This window comes from Colletes gigas, unplaced genomic scaffold (assembly GCF_013123115.1).
Source record: "Colletes gigas isolate AHSC1104 unplaced genomic scaffold, ASM1312311v1 Colletes_gigas_Sc00012, whole genome shotgun sequence".
Lineage (NCBI taxonomy): Eukaryota > Metazoa > Arthropoda > Insecta > Hymenoptera > Colletidae > Colletes > Colletes gigas.
This window is the reverse complement of record NW_025106641.1, coordinates 8769335-8796631: the sequence shown is the minus strand read 5'-3', so window position 1 is coordinate 8796631 and position 27297 is coordinate 8769335. Positions and strand designations below refer to the sequence as shown.

The 27297-nt window shown below is 37.5% G+C and overlaps 1 protein-coding gene across 1 annotated transcript in view; it reads left to right on the top strand.

The window, feature by feature from the left end:
• LOC122399111 (neurexin-1) overlaps positions 1–27297 on the top strand; it is a 455816-nt gene that overhangs the window by 172841 nt on the left and 255678 nt on the right. Inside the window, exon 4 of the mRNA XM_043399529.1 lies at positions 5843–5902. Coding sequence (XP_043255464.1) covers positions 5843–5902 — 60 coding nt within the window. The remainder of the gene's footprint in view (positions 1–5842; positions 5903–27297) is intronic.

Sequence of the window (27297 nt, the reverse complement as noted above, 5' to 3'; positions counted from 1 at the left end):
AGCTAGCGCACCTTGAAGTTATGCAGCGAATTAACAAAACATTTGTCAGCATAATGAAATAGTTAAATGAGATAGATGAATTAGCGGATGTTGGTAAATGAGAAACGCGAGCATCGAGCTCGCTAAATTGCAGAGGTGGTATTTCCCTTCTTGAGATCGTTGATTGTCGACCCACTTTTCCGCTCGTAGCACAATGTACAGGTATCGCCGTGCCTTGTACAGACATATTCCGCAACTTCCGAGAAGTTTTGCGGGTCTTTCAATGAATTTACCTTCGACAATAACCGTTTCGATGTAACAACGCGAAAATGGAAACTTCCAGGCGAATTATTAAAACATCCCCCGGGAAATATTACGTAATTTCAGTTACTCTCCCGTTCGCTCTAAACCGTCCATCGAGGTGTATGCATTTTTTACTGAAAAGCTCCCTTCTTTGTCCAATTTTGTGATTAAGACTATATCTTGTACTTGTGTACATTTTTAAATGAAAAGAATCGAAGTTTCTTGAAATTGTACACAACTTATGGACTCGTAGAATCGAAGTAAACAGTGATTTTGGAATTTTAAAAATTGCATATGTATTTAGTACAATTTTTAGAATGTCAAAACAGCTAACAAGAATCAAACATTATTGTATTTATTTCATTATTTTTTATTAAAATGTACACAACTTATAGGATCGTAGAATCGAAGTGAACAGTGATTTTGAAGTTTTAAAAATTGCATATGTATTTGGTACTACTTTTAGAATGTCACGACAGCTAACAAGAATCGAACATTATTCTATTTACTCCATTATTCCTAATTAAAATGAACACAACTTCTAGGATCGTAGAATCGAAGTGAACAGTGATTTTGAAGTTTTAAAAATTGCATATGTATTTAGTACGACTTTTAGAATGTCACAACAGCTAACAAGAATCGAACATTATTCTATTTATTCCATTATTCCAGATTAAAATGTACACAACTTCTAGGATCGTAGAATCGAAGTGAACAGTGATTTTGAAGTTTTAAAATTCCAAATGTATTTACAACTTTTACAATGTCGCAAGAGCTAACAAGAATTAAGCATTATTCTATTTCATGTAACATAAGCGATAGTGCATAAATCATTTGGCACGTATCGAGCACGTATTATTGGAAAATTGAATTTTCGCCAGAGCCATTATACTCGAATCGGACTATATTAACTGCATGCACTCCGGGCTATTTACTATTAATCCATTTCCATTACGAGCAATGAATGTGCACTGTTCCCGGCGTTCTTGGACGCGAAATTCTCCGAACGTATAATAATTAATTATTCGATCGTTGGATAAAATCGGTTTCGATGCGTTTCGGAGTATTACGGACGGAAGATGAAATCATCTTCGAGCTCGAAAAGCGATTTAATTTGAACGATAGCGAATCACCGCCGCGAACAAACGCAAAATGGTTCGACGACTATAGAGGGTGGTGGATAGGGAATACAGGGATACAGGAATACAGGCATTAGTTTCGTTGTTACCGCTTGTGGCAGCTGGTTTCCATCCCCTCGAGAGACTTGATTGTTGACCCACTTTTCTTGGCGCTGCAACGTGCGTGCAGTTGCACCGGAAATGCATCTGTCAACTTACGCTGACCACGAATGCATGCTTCCTGTCTGGATTGTATAACGAACTCGGCGAGATCATCGAAACGTTAAACGTAATTACACTGCCTTTCTGTCTTGCAATTAACCAATTGAAATTGTTAAAACGCGATACCGTAAGTTTTCAACTGACGTATGCAGAGAGTCTCGTTAACTGAATTGCAAATATTTCTCTATGCATAATAACATATGTATCATTAAATTATTATGTTTCATTAATATTTGTTGTATTCATTGGTTCCGTCGAGTAACGTAGAAAATAAACATGTGGAGTTCACTCGGAATATTTCAATAAGAGACATCGTGAATATAGAATAATTATGAACCTTTCGACCTTTAATTTGAATTATTTTGTTTTCACGTTGTTTCGTACCTTCAAAAGCAAATGAGCAAAGTAAAAATTGAAAATGTATACGTGCTTCTACGAGAACGAGAATACTTGCCAGTCATCGAATATATGATTAATAGATAGTTGAACCGTATATAACAAAGCTCGATAGTGCAGGTTTTCAGACCATAATTTGATTAGTAGTATCGTTTAGCGATGGTCCGTCGGCCCAACCATGATCTGGTTGTAATTCCTGATCGTACACGTGGAGCTAATTCAGGCAAATAGTCACGTTTCGTTGGCGGATTTTACTGACAGGTTAACACACCATCGTTTGAATTTCAACTCGATACTGTTTCCTGAAAATTCACTTCCCGGGCGAGCCGCGCGCCGAATTAAATGTACCAATCTATTAATCAAATATTTATGGAGATCCAGCTTATTATACAGGTTTGTTTAAAATTTGCTAATGTACATCCAACGTAAACGAAATGCCTGAACGATACGCGTCGATAAATTAATAATGAACGACGCGTATAATGCAATAATTATAATAAATCCAAGCGCGTATTAAACTTGAAATAACAAAACGGAGTAGTTGGAACGGGAATCAATATGGGGAAATAATAATTTACACAGTGAACTCTTTAAGCTCCTTTTCATTCATTCAATTTAAATTGGAATATAATTTGTAATTACCGAAGAATGAAAAATCGTAAGGTTAAGTAGCGTATGATTATTTTTATTGATATTCAACGATAAGAAACGTTATTAAATTTTAGTAGCATCGAGTATTATAATTTATCGCCCGTTCAGGGGCGGAGAATTCTGGGAAAATTGTTCCCGTTATATTTAAATATTGGCGGGTTAAGGGTAGGCTTTATTAGCCCCCGATGATCGTCTGCACCCTCGTAGAATTTCAAACACAACACGCGTTTCAATTCCCCGCATATTACAGGGCGGTTAACGCTCCCTCACGATCGAAAGGGAAAACATTTCCGCGGAATTTCGCCCCTCGAGGGGCGTAGTAACGCGTTCGTGAAATCAGTAGAGGGTGGTATATCATCGATTCGAGGGGTAGAGGATTGTGTATGAACGAGGGAACGGATTACGGTTTTTACGAGGCACGAAAACGCGATAAGTTGTCTCGCGGCAGAAAAATCGGAGAATGTTCGATTCTCTATATCGGGAACTGAATTGTTTACACGAACGTTCCACGCGCGGGGTCGTTCACACTTGAATTATTTTCTCGATTCATAGACAGTAGAGAAGGATTTAATAGAAATATTATAAACAGTTATTTGGAACGATTATCAATTGCTCAAATTTAAATAAATGTTTTGCTCAGAAGTTTTTGGACGATGAAACCTAAAGCTATTTCATTTCGTTATATTATATGTATAATATTTCTAAATATTATAAACAGTTATTTATAACGATTATCAGTTGCTCAAATTTAAATAAATATTCTGCTCAGGAATTTTTGGACGATGAAACCAAAAGCTATTTAATTTCGTTATAATATATATGTATAATATTTCGAAATATTATAAACAGTTATTTATAACGATTATCAGTTGCTCAAATTTAAATAAATATTCTGCTCAGAAGTTTTTGGACGATGAAACAAAGAGCTATTTAATTTCGTTATATTATATATATATAATATTTCGAAATATTATAAACAGTTATTTATAACTAGACTGCGGATGTTTATGCATTTATGGGAAATTTTAATCCTCAAAAAACTACAGAATGCATTTAATATGCAAAAATATAAGAAATACTTAAAGTAAGATACGAATTATTATATTTAGGGGTTGAGCGTTTCATTAATTCTATTAATAAAAATGTGAATTTGCATAAAGATCCGCAGTCTACTTATAACGATTATCAGTTGCTAAAATTTAAATAGATATTGTGCTCAGAAGTTTTTGGACGATGAAACGAAGAACTATTTAATTTCGTTAACTGTTAATTGTATTTACCCTCGTTGAATATTACTGAAAATATATTAAATTTCTATGAAATTTGAAACTGGTTAAAATCGACCGATGAGTGTTAATCCTTTTTAATTTGCGTATTGGAGGGTGAGATCTGGAAGGTATGTAAATTCCAGCAGAATCGTTCCCGGCGTTCTGGCCACGCGTACGTCCAACAATAAAGCATATCTCTCAAAAGCGTCGTTTATTGCTTGACAGGCCATTTTCTTTCACGTACACGCGACCAACACATCCCCTTGCTCGTACCTGGCGCAGTCTCGTATCTATGCGAGATAAAAGAGTGCTTCTGGCCTACGAAAATCGATTTTCGTCCTCGATATCAGGAATTTTTATTAAATTGAAATATGGCCTCCTCTTTTTTTTCGCTTTTATCGAGGATCCAATAGGCCCGGGCTCGATATGCACGGTCATCGCGTTACACGAAAGGGCAGGAAAACTCGAAACAATTAAAGTTAATTACATACAATATAAAATACAGTTAACACTTATCAGTTGTTTGCAATATCAAAAATACGTAAAAAAATTATACGTTAAAGGGCCTACCAGAAGTTGAGTAATAATTCCTATGTTTCCTATTAATTAAATATCAATTTTAAAAAACTTGACTCATTTTGAAGACACTCAAAGGTCCAACTTTGATATGAAATGATGAACCAACGTTATGTTCAAAATCAAAGGAATCAATTTATATGGATAGTTGCTTCGTTCTAGCGAATAATTGCATATTATCAGAATAACTACACACCATTAGGTCGTATATAAGGACGATCGTAACAGATTCTAGGATTAGGGAATTGGGTTTCTCTAATTAGAGTGCTTTGATGCGAACCCCTTACATCATGTCTGTTAAATGATTCAGGTGTTCCAGAGACATATGCAACGCGTTGGATACAGTCAATCATACTATATTATATTACATACTTTTTATCATTAAAATACCGAAGACACTGAAAATTCTTTTATAATCGTTTAAAATTCCATTTTCAATCATTTTTTTCAGAAAACAAAGCTCTGTTAATAAGTTTCTTATTTTACAAGCTGGTCGGAGTATAAATACATTTTATAGGAATTTGCGGATAAATCGATGACAAAAATGACCGGATGTCTCACTGTAGTATTCGAGAGTTAAACCTGTCGCATTAATTGATTAAATCTGTCGTACGTACATTTTATGTATGCCTCCCACATTAGCATACGCCATAAATACATAATAAAGACTTAGTTTCGACGAATAACGATCACACTTGCACGGAAATCAGTGTTGGACGCAATTACTCGGTGTTTGTATATTTAACCATTTCCGCTGGAAATTGATCAGTTATTATCCAGTCCGTATAATTTCACAGTGGACACTCGAAAATACACGTTTCTATTATAACGGTACAAAACTGCACAAACACCTACAAATTATATTACCTTTCTCTTAAATCTCACCCGACTTCTTGTTGTTTAGATACTGTCGTTTTAAATCTAATGCAAATTAAATTCCACTCCCTAGAAAATAAAAATTTTACTCGATGACCAGATTACCAATTTACCGCCCTGAAAACAAGATTATGTCAAAAACGAACAGCTTCAAGCACATAATATCCATTAAAAATAAAAATCCTTCAAACAAGTCACGTGCAATAAATTTCAATTATTAATTATTAATTGTAAAATATTCGTCTTTGTCGTTAAAAATAATTTATGCTCCCAGAGACATAATTACACGATATCTATGTTCTCATCTTCCTAATTATATTTTTTTAATGGTTCTGAAATTGTAATTCTTTCTGTTCAGGTTTAAGGGACTTTCGACAATTTAGTTCGTCGATAGGTTAAAGCATGGTTCAGTTACTTCATTTTCCTTTTCCCCTTCTTTCTGTTTACGCATAGAAGCATGGAGCACGGTGCTGCCTACGGCGGGCTCTGGTGATTACTGGGCGTGGGAATACAGTGAGTCACGCTAATTACTAAGCTAAAGCGTCCACGGTAATGTGGCGAACGTAGGTAGACTATCGCTATTATCAATCGGTAGATCGTAGTTCCCGTTAATGCATTTCTGACGACGTGGCGGGATCGTTGCGCCCCAGGACCAATATCGCTTTAATTTCTTGGCGAATCGTTTATCGATCCCGCCATTAACTTTCGTATTTCGTGTTTCGTTGTTTCGTTATTTTTCTCGCGCAATCAATTCTTACTCTTTCGTTCTTAAAGTCTGAAACGTTACTAAAACTACATTAAGTTCATTCACAATCATTATTCATTTTATTCACAATTAAGTCCAGAATTTTAACCCCCAAAAGATTTAAAAATTTTTCTCCAAAATTGGTCCCCAGTTAAAGAAAACGTAAGTATATTTAAACGGGAAAGCTTCAAGTAGAAAATGTAAAAGTTGTTTGTGGTATTTTGTATTTAATATGCCAGATTGTGTACAACAAAAGTGTCAATATAGTTGCTTCTACGTAATGTTTGTTGCAGTAGATTATTCGATAACGAAGACGAGTAAACTAAACCGAACGTGTGTGCGAAAATATTTGCCCGTCAGGCTGAAATCACTGAAATTAGAGTGCATCATCGATTAAACTAAACAAATATCGTTTAATAACTAATAATTAATTAATTCCGCTCTCCCGATGAAATCATTTTCACTGATAAACACGATTCGACGTGATCGAATTCAAAGAAAATTTAAATTAATGGCACTTCCGGGCAGCAGATCGACCGGAAATTTTCTGTAAAAGTTGCAACGGTGGAATTTACTATGCACCGGGCTCTTGGTTTCGTGAGAAACGATGCCAAATAATGCAAGAGACAAATGGAAAGTGTCAAAGTTGCATTAGTGCGTTGCTGAAAAATATATGGGGCACCATTTCTTATGGCGCTCCGGGTAATAACTACCGCTCTAAATTTTCCGAGAATCGCATAACTTCGTTCTATGGTGTCGCCGTTGCCACTTGCCGTTATAAATATTTCGTGCAGTGATTTAAGGATTTGAGGGAACCAAGACGCGTAAATAATGTTACGACGGGGGGATTAATTTGTATACTGGTGGGTATTCGTTCTAATCTTACAAATTAGTAACCGTGAAGTACGGGCACACTCTGAGGTAAATCTTGCCTTGTTGGTGTGATTAATCGATCCTCACCGTGGACTGTAAATCCTTGTCGATAAGGATTATACCTAACTCCGGCTCAATTTACCGTACTTCCTTCAGTTTCAGTTTTATGATATAACAGATACCGAGTTAATTACCTGGATTAACAAGTTGTTCCATTCGCGAGCGCAATAATGAATCTTAAACGTAAGAAATTCTCGGAGCAAATAAGTTTTATTAATCCCTTTGACTACCTAAGCTCCTCCTCGAGCAACACAATGCACGACGTAATTACTCCAACGTTTCCCATTTATTAATATACCAAACTCTAAATCAATTATATCGTAGACGGTACAAAAGAATTATTCAAAATGTGTTATTGGAATTTTCAAATTTAATGGAATATCGGTGACTCGATATGAATTTTAATTGGTTTAAGATAGTCTTGAAGTTGTAGTTCTTTGGAATGGGTTAAATTACATTTTATAGACAAAAAAAGTTTGTTTCGGTGTTTTAGAATTTTTATAAAAGGTCGAGTTTCGTTTGAGACGCGGGTAACAAATTGTTTTAACGTATCGAGGGTTCTTTCCCCGGAACGAACGGAATTCATTTGCTTCTCAAACGCATGGAAATTAACGCGTTAGAGTCGTAAATGTTAAGTGACACGAAGAGCTTTATTCATTATCGAGTCACACGATACAGAGACGCGATAGCGCCGAGCGACGAGCATAGTGGAACAATTTAAAGTACAAAGGTTCGCGCGAAATGGAATTCACTCGAAATTCAACAGCGATGCGGGAATCTCGACCACTCGTAATTTATCCCTTTATGTTCAGATTCGCTGTAAATAGTAACGGCGAAAACGCATATTGCCGAGAATACGGCGAGTAATTTATTTAAAATCCAACCCCGGGGAACCGGACGTCCGTCAAAGCGATTTTTGCAAACGTCGTTCGCGATAGGGAAAAATTTTTCAATCCACGTTGCTGCTACTTCGATGGACAAAAACTTCGCGGAGAATGGGAAAGGGAGAAAAGTTATTAGCTAATTTTCTGTGGATATTAAATTTCTTTTATAAAATTTTTTTGGTAACTGTCATTTTTATCAAATAGACGTCGTTTGCACGTTGTAAGCTTTTGGGTTGAATTTTGTTCCTCTGAAAGCTTGGTTTAGAGCTTTGCAGAGGGAAATTACAATTTTTCGATGCAGAGTTAGTATCATGCGGGGTTGATAAAAATTTTAATGATAACATGTTCAAGTGTAGTTTTAAAAATTGTGAAAAGGTATTAGAAATTGTAGGAAACAGGGTCCCCCAAGAAAATGATTTATAGTTGTCGATTCATTATAGAAAAATTGGGGATGTTAGAAAAATAACAGATTATAGAAATTTACAGAATTATTTGGAGTTCAGGAAATTAATTTTTATTAATAACACAAGATTACAAAAATGGCAGATTACGGAAATTTACAGAATTATTTGGAGATTTTTAAATTAATTTTGATTAATAATCCAAGATTACAAAAATGATAGATTACAGAAATTTACAGAATTATTTGAAGATCTGAAAATTAATTTTTATCAATAACCTAAGATTAGAAAAATGACAGATTACAAAAATTTATAGAATTATTTTGAAGATTTAAAAATTAATTTTTATTCATAACCCAAGGACTATTCCATTTCATTCATCAATACATAATTTAATAATTTCGAGTTTCAAACGCAGTAATACAGAAACCACGATTATTCCCCGCGTTCGTAAAGACACTGGACACCTCCAAATTCTCCCGAATTTTTAAATCGTCCCCCCTAAAAATGAAGCTTCCATACCGAAGAAGTACCCGCGAGAAGCGCAGAAAATGGAAAAAACGAGATTGAAGCATCCCTTCCGCGATGCTCTAAGCTATAAGCTCTCTTCATCCAGAGTACACTTTGATCTTCGTCTGCAATGTTTCTCTTCGTACAAAGGGAAGGAAGAGCGTCGCGCGTAACCGCGTTTTTCGCGAACGCGATAATAGCTTGCGCAAACGTCGTTCGCGGGGACGAGAAAAGGGTAGAAAAAAAAAAGGAAGGAAAAGTAAAAGAAAAACAACGAAAACGGAGTACGTTTGCGAGGGATCTCGTGGAAATAGTTGAAAACGCAGCTTTGGTAGTCGGGTCGGGGGGCGCGTGGGAGGGCGTAGAAGCGGGGTTAAAGTTCCTCCGCGGCTGCTACGAACGTAATATTCTCTACGGTCGGGATTTATGCCGCAGTGGCGGCGCAACGGAGTGGGAGAAATTGCGGCGATGGGTGGCGGCTGGATGGTTCACTCGACTACGCCAGGATGGTTGCTCGTAGATTATAAAACAGTCGTTTTGTTGCGTTGTTAGCAGATGTCTGACACCGGTCACGGCTCAACGCACGGTGTCTTGAAGGGTGGAGGCGCGTGGGGGAGACGCTAATTAAATTTTTCACGCGAAAATTCGCGGGGTCGTCCAGCCGGGGTTGGCTTTCGGACGACTCGATGAAAAATCGACGAAAACGCGGCGTTGTTTCTGCGAGTTTACGCGGCAACGCGTGAGCTCTGCCTCTCGTACGCGGGGAACCACGCCGAGATGTTAACTGCAGATAATTAGAATCGCTCTCTTATGCAAATGCGCGATTTTTATGGAAATTAAGAGGGACTTTCCGTTCCTTAAAGTCGGATTATTCTCGCCCGGGGATTTCCGCGGGCTTCCCCCTCCCCCGGAACGGGGAAGAATCGTAGCGTTTGCATTGCATTATGCAACGACTGGTTATTTGTAGCGAATAATGCTCGCGAAACGACGCAAATCATGGCGGGAATATAGGGATCGTTTCGTAAGAAATTATGGGGTCTTTCGTTTCTGTTTTGGGCATTTCTGGCATCGTGACGGGAAAATGTCTCGAATAAAAGTTGATGAACGTCTAATTTGCTATAAATTTGAGTCTTAAGAATTTTTTAGTACGATGCACCGTTCTCGAGATAATTGAGGTTGAAGGTTTGTCTGGCGCCGTCTGACCAATGCTCGATATTTCTACTTGCACTGAGTTTTTAAATGTAGATTTTCGGGCGGATTTTTTGGGCATTTCCGGTACCGTGAGGGGAAAATGTCTCGAATAAAAGTTGATCAACGTCTAATTTACTATAAATTTGAAGCTTAATAAATTTCTGATACGATGCTCCGTTTTAGAGATACTTGAATTTAAAGGCTTGTCTGACCAATTATCGATGTTTCTACTTACACCGACTTCCAAGTTGAATTCTTGTACAAAAAAATTAATTTTCATATCTTTTACTGATACTAACAGGCCTTAATAACGGTTGTAATTTGTTTGTAATCGTTGTCTATGAAAGATCCAATCTATAGACGTACAAATTCATGAATGGCAGTATTCACGATATTTAAAGAAACATATCGATCCCACGATCCTTTTATTCCACGAACGAGGCCAACAGCATTCATAGATATTGCACTCTAAGTTAGTACGGATTCACTGCCACCTTTTGTCGTCAGTCTAATGCGATTCCAGCGATATTCTTCACCGATACGATGTTTAACGTACAAAATGAGCCATTGAGAACAAATCGGGACGAATCTTTTCAAAAATACAAAAGAACACTTGAGGTAGAAGTTCTTTTATTTCAAAGTCAGCAATATCGAATCTAATCCCTCCTTTTAGTAACTAAATTTCTTTCAAAAATATAAATCACCACCCTCGTGTATAAAAATATCTAATTTCATGATTTTCTGACAAACCACAGTCAAAATATAAAGCAAAACAGAGGTATATCGTGCATGCAAACTTCATAACATTCAAATATTGTTGCCAGTGTAAGTTACTTAATAGTCATATAATAAATGCATTGAGAAATCTCCACAAACATCACAAACTTGATTAGTCAAACTTGCAACGGTTGTCACAAATATTTGGTTGTTATCAAACCCAATCGACGTCGAGCCGAATTCAGCACGCGCAATTAAAATTGATCTTGTCGTTACTCGACTGCATTAATTATTTCGAATACATAATGCCTCTTCATTATTAAACCGTTGGGCGACTCGATCTACAGCGTAGGAATTACTTAACGCGAGTCAGGTGTAACCAATTGCCAGGCCAAATGTACTGCTACCTCAGGAGCTATGCAAATTAACGACTAAACACTGTGTTGACGCAGAACTGCTATTGATACGAAGGGCGAGGGTTGGCCTAACCTTGCCTAAATAGCCGCATCGATATACATTTAGTTTACACCAACGGCCACCCTTCGATTAACCCTTGCTTTCCCGAGTTCCCGCACGAAATGTTCCTCGATAATGTATTTTATCATATATAGCAGATCGTCAAGTACTACGAATGCCTTGGAACTGAATTCGACTAATCTTTTACCGATACGTAATAACTAGTCGTACGAGCAACCACAAGAATATTTAAGTAAAACAATAAATGGTACCTTGTTCTAAAATTTACATTTCTAAGAAATTTATTGTTTCCAACCTCTGCAAAGCGTGTAAACTTTCGAAACAAAATTAAATCTTTCACGAGAATATGATAAATTTCTAAGAAACTGAAATTAAAAATACAATTTAATTAACACGTTGATTATATATACAGGGTGTTCGGCTACCCCTGGTAAAATTTTAATGAGATTCCAGAGGCCAAAATAAGACAAAAATCAAGAATACCAATTTGTTGATGGAGGCTTCGTTAAAAAGTTATTTACGTTTAAAGTTCCGCCCATACTGAATTTTTTTCTCGAAAATGCGTAGGATTTCGGGGGTATGTCTATTCACCAAACACGATTGTAATTGACCCCTGAAACTGAAAATAATTTTTCCAGAATGATTTGAAATTTTTTAATTTAATTTTTTAATAACTTTTTAACGAAGCTGGGGAAGGATATAAATCTAAACAGAACTCTTGGACTTTGACGAGTTTATAAAACTAAGTACCACGAAATATATATTTTTCAATTGTCTAAAAATAAAGTTTCAATCTCGTGGACAAATCGGGGGATATAGGCTTTCAGGATTCACGAAATTCAACAAGAAATAAATCGTTGCAAAGTTTCTAATGGGATTCCCCCTTTTCTAGTTATTTGTTTCAAACGCGAGGGGGGCTGGTAAATCATAAATTCAATTGCTAAGGGGTCCAGTGCGTGTTTCGCGTGTTTCGTGTTTCTGTACGCGAGATTAACCACTTATCTATCGCGTCGCGATCGTTCCTGGCGCCTATTGGCGTGCGGAATTCCTGCGAAAAGACATGCACCCTAACGAGGCAAGGGGAACGAGACCGGTAACCGACAATAGCTCCCAGCACCCACCCTCAGGAAGCATGACGACCATTCTGTCGTCGCTTCGCGGTTCACCTACCAGCATGGGTGACTGATGGCGCAACGCCTTCTGTCAGGTCAGCTCTATCTGTCGGCCCTATCGAATTGGAGAAGGAATAGGGCGCATGAGTTAAAGGGCAGCACGTGATGCCAGCAAATGAATTCCGAGGGGACGCGTCTTGATTAATTATACAACCGTAATCGGTTCGTAATGGGTGGGAGGAGCATTCGTCGATGGAAAGAAACTCATTAAAACTGTAAAGCACTAAGAAATTTTGCTCGAGACGAACGAAGTAACGTGTCAAAGTTTATTTCTGAAATAAATTTAAAGTCTATCAACACGTTGATCACCAGACTAAAATTTTTTAATTTTTTTACGAGACTGAAACTTTGATTACTGACAATTGTAAACTACATAAATTAAAATTTGTCTTATCAATTATTTTCAAATTTATTTCCTTCAACATTTAAACTTGAGAATCAATTGTTCTGTCGCCCATATATGGATGCTGTATGAAAGGAGGCTGCATTTAAAAAAGATCGCAGATTTCCGGTCGATTGGTTTATTTTTCAAATTATCGTAACCGCGGTTATTTTTAGACGCTTTGCCACCGGCGTATGGATTTTTCCATTATGCATGCAAAAAAATGGCAACGCATGATACTATAATTACGGCCCGCGAAAACACGAGAAGCGTCGTATGGGTAAACAACATTGCGAGCAGCTACGTTTAATTACAAGCAGGTTCGCGTTGACTTATTTCGTACACGCAATTTTTGCATAACTCACGCGGAGAAAGTGTCGCGGATATTATTTTGTTCCCTAAAATCCGATGCGAAAAAAAATTACTAGTTGGGGGAACAAGATTGCGAGCAATTATTTAACCATTATTCTTATTGTCTAATGAACTCTCTAAATAGCTGTTAAAACAATTTATGTAAACGTGGGACGCAAATACTAAATTTCCATGTTCTTTTTTTGTGTCTAAACAAAGATTGCAACAAGTTCTTGATGTCAAGATTTACAATTATAAGGCCACTCGTCATCAAGCCTTACATATAAATTAAAATCACCACATTTTTACATTCACAAGGTATTCGTAAAACAAATCTATTTTTTTTCGTGCCCATTCCTTGTACGAACAAATTTAAACAAAATTAAATATACGTTTGAAAAATTATTTGAAATTAAATCGTTAGTCAAGGGGTTAAGGAATACTTTGTAAGGAATTCTTTGAATAAAATTTTTCAGTGCTTGATGGATAATTAAATATCGCGAGAGATAACAGGCAGGTTAACGATCGAGAACGAAGATGCCCCGTTGCAAACAACAGATTACACAGGTTGACAAAGTATCAGTAAATGAAGTTTGGAAAGTAAAGAGGGGTGTTGTAGGAACTTCAAAGGTGTACGATTCACCCCGATGGTTCGAAACCATTTCAAAGGATACATCCTGACGTCCTGTGGCTCGTGGGGGGCAGCGAAAGCTACCGTATTAGCATGTATATTGCGTCACGTTGACACGACACGTGAGGACATCCTCGCCCGGAAACTAAGGGTGGAACAGGGTAGTCGTGGGTCTCCGTTTTACTAGTCCACGGTCCGTTGCGGCCACAGTTGCTCCAGAGCTCGGACACTTTCTGACCAACTCGGAATCTCCAACTGAAAAGGGTCTTCCTTTGTTCCCGGGGAAAGCTTCCGCTCATTTTACGCCATGAATTCTGACCTTGAGGTATACGCGACGCCAAGGTGGATTTTCGGTGTTTACCGTGGACAAGGGATCCCTGGTTTCCCGGAAAACACACGGAGAACTACACGAATTAGTCCTGCAAATCAGTTATCCTTCTTCGAGGATAATGTAGCAATTTTTATAGAAACGACATTGCGTTGATATAATATATAGATCACTCGTTTGACCCAAAATTTAAGCGAAAGTCTCTCTGGAGGAACAATTAAAAATCAAAGACTCGTTTGAAGTGTCAAAAAATGAGACTATGTGTCCTTGATTTGTCGAATGCAATTTTGAATATTGTCTTAGTTCTCAACGCGATTAATCGAGGCGCGATCGAGATTTTGCCGATTTGCGTCGATCGAGAAATGCATGTTCGGTCCCCAGTTTGTTGCATTCTGCATTCGACGATTGGTAGTCGCCAACAGGCCTCCAGACACGAAGAAAATGATCGATCGAATTTTCAACGTAGGGTGGTATTAATATTAATTAGTCGAGTCATTTCAACGATTTAGCCTTAACTACCAGTAGGATATTGATTGGGCAAAAGCACTAAGAATTACGTAATGCAGTTAGGAATGAGAATTCTTAGGTCAGCTTAGAAGTAAAAGAACTCGAAATAATATGAGTTTATTCTTTAAAATAAAAGAGCTGTTGTAATATTTAAGAAATTTAGATATTAGTAACTATATATTTCACAGCGATTGTATTACCTCGAAGTCCCTTGTTGCTATTATTATAGGCGAACTGGGTCGAAAGGGCAACTCAGATTCGAATTAGGAAACCTGTGATTGGCGTTAAATAGCAAAATATGGAATGACAATTGAATCGTAACCAGAAAAAGCGATTTGCATCAATTGCATCGAAAATGCTTAGTGTAATATTGTATAATGCACGTAGAAGATTTCTCAAATTTTTAAAAATATTTTAAGATTTTTTTACAATAATTAGATAACCTATAATTATAACTCGTTACATTTTAATCCAAATAAAATATATTCCAAATTTTCGCTAGTTTTCGAGAGCATTGCACATTAAAAGTAAATGAATTTCAGATCGACGATCAGATTAAATGTTATACACAATATTAAATTTATTGTCGACTAATTTGGTCGCAGGCATTCCGACGAACGAAATGTTTTTGCCCGATAGTAAAATCATTCTATTAGCGAATATGAAAGCACGTACCGAGGCTAATGGCAACCGCGCGATGTAATTACAGTCACTTACTTAATGACTGTAATTATCTTATACCGATTAAAACGTCAAATCGAGGTAGGAGTAACGTCGAATAAGAAATTATCACAAATAACCCTCGTTACTTATGCATTAATCTAACGGTATGCTAATATGTAACACAATTGGAAAGTAATTACCATGATTGCACTTAATTGCTCGCGGAAGTACGTACTCGAACAACTCGTTTTAATCTCTTGAAAACTCAATTTTAATTTATTCAAAGTGATGAAGCTTGACTATTCGCTCTTTTTAGGTATTTTGACAAATAATATCAAACAACCTGGAAATTAAATTTTATTGCCAAACGTTCTCGACTGTTGTTTAAGAGTGCATTATCTAGTTTGTTATAAATTCGAAATGTAAGAAATTTCTGGTTCGACGCTCCGTTCTCGAGATAATTTAAATATAAATACTTTGGACGAGTTTCGGGGCATTTTCGACATGGTGACGAGAAAATGTTTTAAACAAAAGTTGGTCAGTGTCTAGTTCACTATAAATTTGATATGTATAAAATTTCTGGTCCGACGCTTCGTTCTCGAGATAATTCAATCTGAAGATTTGTCTACTGCGTCTGCCCAATTCTCGATATTTCTACTTACATCGATATTTTAAATATAGATACTTTGGGCGATTTTTTGGGCATTTCCGATATCCTGACGGGAAAATGTTTTAAATAAAAGTTGATCAGTGCCCAATTCACTATAAATTTGATATGTATAAAATTTGTGGCACGACGCTTCGTTCTCGAGATAATTCAATCTGAAGATTGATCTATCGAGTCTGACCAATGCTCGATATTTCTACTTGCATCGATTTCCCAGTCGTATCCTCGTACGTAAAAATTGTATTCTACATATTCGACCGAACTTCTACTCGCTAATAATATCACTAATTACTAAAAACGTGAAAATTAAATTTTATCGCCAAACTTTCTCGACAGTCGTTTAATATCGCATTATTCGCAAACGGCGCGCATCCTGGCGAATATTTCCGGTACGCTCGATTCGCGTTATCGCGTGGCGAAATTTCCTCGATGGGAAAACCGTCGAACGGAGTTTTCCCGGGGGCGACGCGACCTCTTAACGGCCGAACGAGCAGCCGTCTTGTCGGGTTTTTTCAAGGTTCGTTTCCGCGGAACGACGTGCAACATTAAGCACGGCCGAAATATCATTCGTTGGCGCGTATCTGACGCTCGCGAGGTTTTTTTTTCGAGACGCGGGGAAGCAGACGCGACCGTTCCTCCGACGTAGCTTGGATAGATACGGGGCTGCGCGAATAGCTCTTCAGGAAAAGCAGAAGGACCCTCGTGGCTGCCGGGGCAGATAGCGAAAGGCTGTTTACGAGGAGCTGTGAATGCAGATAAGAGCGATCGCTGGTAAACGTTTATATCGAAATCGGGAACGATACTGCTCGTGGTTATATTCTGACCTCGATCACACCCGTTCCTACGGTTTGACGAAGTGTCCCGCTGCTTGATAACGCACGAAGGGCCCGAACGATAGCTTGGTTATCCTTCGAGGGGATCACTTTTCTGCCGATCGAAGTGAAAATTATTCGTTCCCGACCGTGGAATATAAATGCAGAACGGTGACAGAAATAAGTCGGGGGCGTTGGTTATATCCGGTGGAATCGTCGAACACAGCTGACGATAAATTGACAAATTCTATCTCCATATATCTGCAATTTGAATTCGATCGTGGAGACGTTTGTTCGTGTTTAAAATATTATTAATAAGTTAATATTAATTTTGTCCCTATTTTGGATATAAAGGTTTAGGTAGAGGAGAGATTTATTGTTAAAAAATTTGTGATTTGCAATTGGATGCTCGAAAGTATTATATACGTGTGAAGTATGCAAGTTTCATTTTGCATTTAATTCGTGGAGGATTTAACGAATTCGAAATCTTTCTCTGCGGACGGTATTCGAACTTTTTAATGATGGAAATACGTAATATTTCATGGGACATAACTTTGAAGCGGCGTACCGTATCTTATTTTTCAGAAATTTCATCGGAAGTTTTGACTTGGTTAACGAGTTCTAAAAAAGTTCCATCGGGTAACGAGATCCCAATGAAACCGAGCCACGGATGTAGATCTTTTAGGGTCGAGACACGTTCCTGGCGAGTAGGCTATACATACATGTGGCGAATAAAAAGATACTAATTCGATACGTTAAGCACGCAATTATAATACATCGATATATTTATATATTCAAACCCTTAATAAAAAGGTCCTCGTTTCGACTATGAAGAATTATATTTATAGTATGAAGGTATGGAACGTGGAATAAAATAAATTTTCGTATTATTTTAACAAAAAAATAAATTCCCAAGTTTCATTTCCTAATTCAAATTAAATTAAAAATATATTTTCACGTCAACAGTCTACTGCTAGAAATTCGATACATAAAATATAATTTCTCATTCAAGTATACACCTTTTTTTTTTAAGATTCAAATCATTTAATATTGATATATTCATGTTTCAAAGTGCAAAAGGTACGAACAATATTTTATGAAAATTGTCTAGGAAAAGCTAAAGTAATAATGAAAATTCAAGTACACATCGTGGTATTGATTTCTCATAAGAATGTTTAAAAATACTTTTTGTGTCTAATATAATGTCTGTTTTATTTCATAAACCTTAATTATTTGATAATTTAGTTAATTTATTTGACAATTCCATATTCTGTATTCTCGAATCTTGTAATTCGATTCAGAAATGAATTCAGGACGAACCTTTTTTTCATTTCTCGAGGAACATCGTGATTTTAACAGATAGACACAGAGTGGGTATCAATTTTATGGTCAGTCCACTCACAATTTCGTGCTCCTTTCGTTTCCTTCGTCGAGGAACACCCAGGATTAACTCGATAATCCCTCGAATGTATGGAGGACACAACAGGAAGGGGGGGAATAAATTGAACGACGTCTTTAGTACACTTTTATCCTGGCGAGCCAACGAGATTTATTAAACGAGGTGTACAGGACTCTATATACTCTCGTTCGCGACGATCAGCCAGCTTAAGCCTGGCATAATTTATTTTATTGCTCGCGGAAAGTAGCCCGGGAAGTGTTGCGACCGAAATAAAGCGGCGACGAATGGCTCTGATATTTATTACGTTTACCGTACTTCGATTATAGGAAGTATCCACTACTGAGAGAGATTCTAGTTTGTGTATGCTTCCCATTATCCATAGAAGTCCAAATAATTTCTCAAATTAAACGCATCGAAAAGTACCCATTGAGTGGGTGCAATTGAAAAAATGAAGAAGTACTGTAGTAATTTTAACAGTTCAATCGCGTTCCATATTCTTGAGAATCGTGGTGATACTTTCCGTGATCGCCAACAGAGGGCTACGCTGAACCTTCATCTTTCTCACAAGCACTCGACCGACCATCGATAAGGCAGCCTGCTAGGGTTACCTTTTACCAATGAGTTAAGGTTTCTGTCCAAATAACACATTATAAATTAATATTATAAGTATAATATTCTGCAAAAATTTTGATTTTATACTATTGTAAGCTACATAACCTAAAATTTGTTTCACTACTTATTTTCGTACCGTTCTTAAAATTCACAAATTCTATGCAAATTTATTTCTCTCAACGTCTTGACTTGAGAATTCATTTTTCTAGTATCCCAATGGTAAATCCAGTCCAGTGGAAGTGTTAAATACCAAAATTAGCAGAGAAGTATAGAAACAAGCGACGATACTCCGCCTCCAGAATCGAATAGTAGAGTGAAATTATTTTAAAAAAATATCACCGATCCCCGAGGAAAGAAATACGCGAGATTGGATGGCCAACCCTCGGTGACTCCAGTGATTATAAGTTCGGACGATGGGGTGTTTCCGGGTCCTCCCCTGGTCGAAAATGATCAAAGTTTAAAGCGGTCCTAAATATTTATCGAACGTCGCGATTGTTCGCTCCGAGTTTACAGGTTGAACGTTTAACCGCTCGAAGCCCCCCCCCCTCCCCCCTTCCTCGGTCCGGTGTCCGAGTTCCATTAAGGAATGCCTTTTCCCGGCTTCCCTTTCTCGCCCCGGAAGGGAAAAAAACCGAGCAACTTCGTATTTAAAAGGAGAGAGTTTATTTCGGGCGGAAACTTTTTTGCACGTGCTCGAGCGGCAGGGCGGAGAATGGAGGGCGGTGGAAAAGGAACGCTAGGCAGGGGTAGGACGACTTCCAAGATGAGAAAAGGTCTTCGTTTCTCCGGGGATCTCGTTACTACCCGTCCTCGAGGCTCTCCGAGAGATTACTCGGCTAATCCCGCATGGACGACGACGACGAGGAGAACGAGGACGTCGCAGATGAGATCGAACGACACAGTTAATGCCACTTTTATCGTCTCGCGTAGCCGTCGGAATTTATTAAAAGCCACCCCCGTGACTTTTTCACCACCCCGCGAACCCTTTATTATTCCTAATAAAACCGAAACTTTGTTTTTTTTTCCTTTTTTTCTTCTTCTTCTTCGCTGTTTCGGTCACATCCTCCGCGGGATTTCTTAACTCCCCTTTATTACGCTTGCTTTTCTCGAACCTTTCGACGTCTCCCGGTGTCTCCGGCGATAGCATTACACGGTTCCTAGTCCGCGAACCTTTTTATTCGAGTCGAGCCAGGTTTTCACTCGGGTTTTACATTGAAACTCCCTCCCCCCGCCACTGGAGGGATTTCCGTGAATTGAGCGATGTTAACCCTCGACTGCAGGGGCAAAGTGTTTTTTTTTTTCGTTTTTTTTTTTTGCTTAACCGGTGGAACGCGTTGAATTTAAATTCGATCAAGAACGCGGCGAGTTCCTCCCTTTAACGCCGTCGACTGGATCTCTGTGTTTACGATAGAAGGAATTCGACTTTAATGTGCTTTTGCAGAACCATAATAGAGTCCCTTTTAATGTACGTAAAATATTAGAGTAATTAATATTTGCAAATTATCAAAATATTCAGTTTCGATGGCCTTTTCATTTATTTGTCTTCGGTAATTTGAGTACACAATAAACTGAATATTTTGATAATTTGCAAATATTAATTACTCTACACCTAATATTTTACATTCGTCAAAGGGGACTCTATTATCGGTCTGCATGTTTGAGTAAACAATAAACTGAATGTTTTGATAATTTGCAAATATTACATCAAAATCGAAGTCGAACAATTCGCGTCCCTGTTTTCAGACAAATAATTTTTTCTCCAAAAACTTGAAAATTAAATGCAGTTCTTGAAACGTAAGATAAGAAAATAATATTATAAATATATTTCAGACACAGAGCTGTTTTAACGATAAAGTATAAACTCGTTTTCACCGTTCCTGCGTCGCGCTTTATTTTGACATTTTGTTGTTTTAATTCCTCGTTAACGTCCCGCCAAAGAATACCTCTGTTTTCCATCAAAATAAACAGAATTCCATCGTTCTCCTTTGGAAAGTTCGATCCCTTTCTTCTATTTGCTTCATTTGCGAACAACGTTCATTATAACCAGATTCATCGAGTGCCCGACGAATCGTTTGTGGATCTGCAATTTTTTTTTTCCATATTCATTAAAAAGTTTCAAAGTTAATTGTGAGGCTATTAACCAGGCGAGATTTTTCAGATTTCCTGAAAAATGTTGTGCCCGATGTCAAGTGCAGTTAAATCTCGTCCCGTTATTGCAAAGTCAATGGAATCCTTGTGCTACATTTCTTCGTTCTTATTCAGCATTTTCAACGAATAGACTTTGTTCTTAAAATAAATTGCGAGCCGATGATTACGAAAGCTAGTATACATATTTTTACATTGCATTGCGGGGAATAAATATTCACTGGTCGATTTCGATTCGATAACTGTCACTAAATCGTAACATTATTTATAGGGAGAATGTAAACACTCCATTAGAAGAGCAATATTTCAGAAAAACAGCAATATTTCTTTTATAATTGCATTTTTTTTATGCACTTGGGTACAAGGTAACAAATCTATTCAAAACAAAAGTAAAAGTCTAATGCTGGATAAACAGACAAAAAATTTTTGTCAAAATTTTCTGTTGCCTTAATTCTTCATAGTTCTCCATAACAATCATAAAATTCAGATTCTCTTCAACGAAAATTGAATTTTCTAAGTATTTAGTCATCATAATTTTCGTAAATGGTATCAAGTCTTTCGAATAAAATTTGTATCATTTACGAAACTTTTCCAAAATCGTCATTATCGCTGTTCTAAAGATCCAAGAGTAAAATAGTAAAAATATTATTTTTTCAAAAATATTATCTAGGAATATCGAACGTTCCAAGTAGCAAGAATCTTTTGAAACAGTTCTGTCGTTAAAAGTCAAGCATTACGTGAAATATAGTATCCTTCTCTTGCTGCAATCGAAACTCTTGCACGTCCTCGTCGAACCACTCTAAGCTTGGCACTTATATGGTGGTCAGTGACAGACGCCGAGTCAGCGTTCCGTTTTTACTCTTACCAGTCTCGACGTGCGTAATTCCGATGAAAAACTGGGTCGCACAGTTTCCCGGAGAATTTCGGTCGCCCATTCAATATCCTATATATTTTACACGGCATACTTCGAAAGCTCGTGTCTCACGGACCATTTGTAATATCCACTTAAAACGGGAACGTGTATTCAGCGGCGCATATGCGTTCAAGTGGATCCACGTCACATGGTACACTGCGAAATCGATACCTCTGTAAGATATTGCAAACATTCACGGAAAGATAAAATGCACCGTTTGTCAAAAAAAAAAAAAGTTATTTCTCCAGCAGCGATATATTTTGAAAACGCTTCGAATTTTTACTGGTACAAATCTACTCTTGCAACGGCCGTTAATATGAAATTCAATATTTCCTTGTTTGTGATTTTTAGCAGGTTGCAAAATTTAGTGAATACTTTAATACAATACATAAAATCTAAATAGAATACATAGAATTCAGCTGCATTCCCCACACATGAAATTAAAAAGAAAAATGTGTAGTACAAACTTACTCTTGCAATGGTCGTTAATATGAAATTCAATATTTCTGTGTTTGTGATTTTTAGCAGGTTGCAAAATTGAGTGAATACTCTGTTTAATATATTATTTAAAATCTAAATGGAATACGTAGAATTCAGCTGTGTTTCCCACATATGAAATTAAAAAGAAAAATGTGTAGTACAAACTTACTCTTCTCGTTAATATGAAATTCAATATTTCCTTGTTTGTGATTTCCAGCAGGTTGCAAGATTTAGTGAATACTTTAATACAATACATAAAATCTAAATAGAATACATAAAAGTTACCTTTCTCGTTAAAAAATAATATTACAGTCCTTTTAGTGTCCCTAAGTTTTATTTACCAGTGTCAAAAGTTTCGAAGTGTATTTCGAAGCGAAAGTGGCGTAAAAAGGAGGCATCAGATGCTGTATTTTCATTAGTATCTCCTCGAATCGTGTACGTGCCTCTTCGTTAGGGCTCCAGCTTGCTTGGCCATTGTCTTTCACGGTTCCATGGAGGGGTTGGGGAGATTTAGTGTAAAACGGGAGTGGGTTGGGATTGATCGTGCGAGTGCACCAGGTGCTGAACTACGTGGCGTGAGAGCACCCCTCACGGAGAAGTACCACGAACGCTGACTTCCTAATGAATGGTCAACGATTAATACGGATTAACGACGGTGTGTATCGTTCGCTGCTCTGCATAAAGGACGTCGCGTCCTTAGGTCGTCCATACGGATTTGTCCGGTAAGATGTAACTCTCGATCGCGATAAAGCAAGAGCACAAGCGCCGTGAACTATCGAGTAACCGGTGGCATAAATTAGAAGCTTAAGCTCGCGCTCCTTCGTTCGCGTTTCGATGCTGGGTGTGTCGAACGACTATTACAGAACGTATTTCAACGATACTCTGCGCAGATTTTCCAAGTCTTTTTTTCGATATCGTCGTGATAACTCCACGGCGGCCATAACTCCGCGTAGCACCTTTCAACGTTATTCGAAAGCGACTCCGGCTTATTTACACGAGCCATTTATTTCCAGTGTCTTCCTCGCGATGGAAGGAGCATCAGAGGATGACGAATAAAGCATAATTAATAAAGCTTCATAATGCTCGACTGCCTTTTCGTCGCACGGACGCGCTTATAAAACGCAAGCGACGTGGACTCCGGGAGATTATTAGCATGATTAATAATCGGTTGAAGCTAATTTAGCAGACGTTTTATGGGAGACGTGTTACGTTAATATTGAAAAACTGTCGAGTTTTCTACGGTGGTTATATTTAAATTTAAATTTTTGAAAATTTTTATAAATTCTGTAAATAGTTGCAATGGTGTTGGAACAACTTGGGAAAACTCTTTGTGTAATTTAGTTGTATATTAATTATTAAACATTGGACTCGTGTTGTTAACTTGTCATTAGACTGTGGATGTTTATGAATTTATGGGAAATTTTAATTTACAGAGATGTACTTAATATCCAAAAATATAAGAAATACCTAAAGATACGAATTATTATATTTAGTGGAGAACCCTTTATAAAATTCTTATTTCATTAATTCTATTAATAAAAATATGAATTTGTAATGGATTACCTATCATCCAGAGTCGATTATTACATCCAAGACACTGCTGTCAGCTGATTAATTCAAAATTGGGTGAAATGTGGAAGAAAGGAACGTGTTGTCGATTAACTTTCTATGGTAAAATGTCTGCTTTTCCATGTGGCGTGCTTCGCAGATGTTATAATTACACGATATCCGGTAAATTGGTGCGTTGCAATCGGTTTTGCTCCATTGAGGGTTATTTGCCTCGTGATCTCGCATCTCCCTAACTCGATCGTTCGATTTGATACTAATTTCCAGCGGCGAACGTAAGTATCGTGCAATTTCCGTGCCCAGTTCCGCAGTAATTAAGCCGCTTTCGTGCGAATTGAATATCCTGGACGCGTAACGCCTGTACTCCTCGCGCCTCGGCTGGTTTAATTAATGTCGCAACTTTTCGAGGAATTCGCGAACATCCGCCCAAGTGGCGTAATTGCCTAACAATCGAACCGGCGTCGATGTTTGTACCGTGTATGCGACGTCGCTTCGAAACGCGATGCTGTTTTTCAGAAACGATAGTTTCTTCAAAGCTCAAACTAATAAATACAACGTTCGATAATTCATATAAATACACAACATTTCACATAAGAATAAGAAAAGAATAATAAATTTACTCTTATAAACACTCACAATATTTATTTATTTTATTCATTGACACAGTTTTTCGAAAGCTCGAATAAATAAATACAGCGTTCGATAATTCATATAAGTACACGATATTTCCCATAAAAATATGGAAGGAATAATAGATTTACTATTATAAACACTCACAATATTTATTTTTGAAGTCACATTTTTATTCTATATTTCAAAGAACTTGCTAGTATTAAATACGGGGGAAATTAGGGTACAACCATTCTGATACAAACTTTCTTAGAAACAGTCTTTTTAAAAAATGTTGAAAATTGTTTATTTATATTTTTAGTTTCATCGTCTTGCTGGCGTGTACACGTTGTCTGTTGTTGAGGGGCACGAAGAATTTATTTTAAAAAGTTTCTTCTCGTTTCTAACAGTTTCCGAGAGAGCGTTACGTAGCGAAACTTTAGAGGGTGGTTTTACCCCTTAAACTTGAGTTACCATAATTGGAGAGAACACGAGTCCCTTATTTTTGCCCGGTTTACAAACCTGCAACGATTCATCAAAATTAGGAGAGGACCTTGCGTGGATATTCCTTGTTAGTGCGTCTAAAATATTTCGGTATAAGACCGTCATTATATTCGTCATCATTACGTACTTCCACGGTGTCATTATTAAGACGCTGGCCCTCATGTGGGTCAGGACGGTTTCGACTCTGATGTCTGGTGAATACGGAACAAATATCGCTCGTACAGTAGACCTGAATACTTTCATAAACTTAAAACATTGAAAAAATTGAATTAAATCTTATTTCAAGAGTCATCGATCAATGAAGATTAAAATTTTTATACTTCTCAGTGTTCTCAACGAGAGTATTACTATCTAACGATGCTTTCAACACAAAAGTAGGTCAAAAGACAAACTTGATCGAATTAAAATTAATTATACGTGGTCGGATGATTTTTTAATTATTTAAATAATAAATTAAGGAATGAAAAATAGAATTATTTAAACGACGTACTGATAGTCCATCACGAATAATAACATTGCCGTGCCTTCACGTGGATTTGCTATTCCGATTATGAGCAAAGCAGATCTGACAGATCTAGCCACGGACGTGGCCCTATTAATCGTTTAAACAGTCTGCGATTAATCGGTGGTTTATTAGCAGATAATTAATTCGGACAGATCGCTCACATGATTAATAGTGTCACGTCTGGGGTGGGATCTGCTAGATAAGCCTCACAAGCCAGCTAGATTTGAGTCCAATAACAGATTCGGATTAAGCACAGTAATATTGCACTGTGCAACAAAAATATTACTATTGCTAGATCACGAACTTAATAGAATACGTATAAGAACACGGATAATTTCTTAATTGCCAAATTAAGGACACAACTATCCACTGAACAAAAAAAAATGGAAAAGATGTTTTCTCAATCATACGTAAACAAAAAACTCCTCCGTGTACATACGTCTTGAACGAGTTAAAAGCCCCCTTTTGTACGCCGTGGAACCGCGGAACGTTTACCTCGAGCGCGTTTATGCTCGTTTCTAGCGAAACCGTGGAACCGATATCCCATAAATCCAATCGAGCGTCGAAAGAAATTCGCCCGGGAACGCGGAACGAGTGTGTCGAACTTTCTTCATAATTCAAACCCGTGGCGGGTGGTTCGAGGGCGTGTTTCACAATTAGTCGAAGCAGGCAAGCTTTAACGTCGTTTCAGCCCCTCCGCCGATCCCCTGGTCTCGTCCTAGTTGCGCCACTTGCTTGCTCTTCCCAGCAGAAGCGAAGGTATCGCGTGCTTGGGAAAGTTTTCCTACGGCCTGTGGCGTGTCTCGGCTGCTGCCCAATGAATGGGGAATCGTGTTAGCGTCAACCGCATGTATTTAATAAGCTTCCCCACGACCGAGGGCGTCGCGTTGAGTCGCATCGACCTCCCTGACACCGTCGCTCCGCATGCTGTTCACTAGAGTGCATTACTTCCCTCAAAATCCTGCGCCTGCAACGTTATTATATCATCATGGATACATTCGAATCATTTTTTAACTTTTTTATGATACAGTTATATCGTATACCAGTCGTATAATCGATAGGAATTGGTGAAACTTCTTTGGAGTCATAGAGTCGAAATAAATTTCAAATTAAACATAGAAGACGGCGTAAATAATAATAAAGCATATATTCATCTGATAGAGGATGAAATGCCCTTTAAAATGAGCGTTTGTACGAGTCGATAGCTCAATTAGTTCCGGAGATATGAGGCTTCAAATTTCTTGTTTACTTTTCATTGAACGTCGCGAGGTCATTGACCGCACGTGACCGTAGTAAATAGTAAACATTACGTCACTCGGTCACTGGGTCACTCGGTCGCGACTCACGTGCGCGAGAAAGAGAAAGAGGTCCGACACGTCAGACGAAGACAGAGATAGTCAAACTAAAAAAATTACCTTTTACATAAATTACGATATCTCCGAAACGGAAAGTCGGATCGACAAAAACCAAAAACCATTTTGAAGGGGAAACTTCACCGCTTCTAACAATGCCTCAATAATTAATAAAACACTAATAGTTTCGGAACTGTACCCGTCTAAAGTTTTAGTATTTTTAATACTCTACTAATTTCAGAATAAACAAACTCCTCAAGTGAAACTGAGGAATATTTTGCTATATATTTTTTATTTACATCAGAAGCTAACCAGAACTTGATACGAAATTTTAAAAATGGTCGTTTGACCGGTCGTGGTAGGTTTATTGTTAATATCTTAAAGCGATGGATCGATGATTCGATTAATATATCTTTGCTTTATTTATTCATTCTACTTACATTAATATTTGC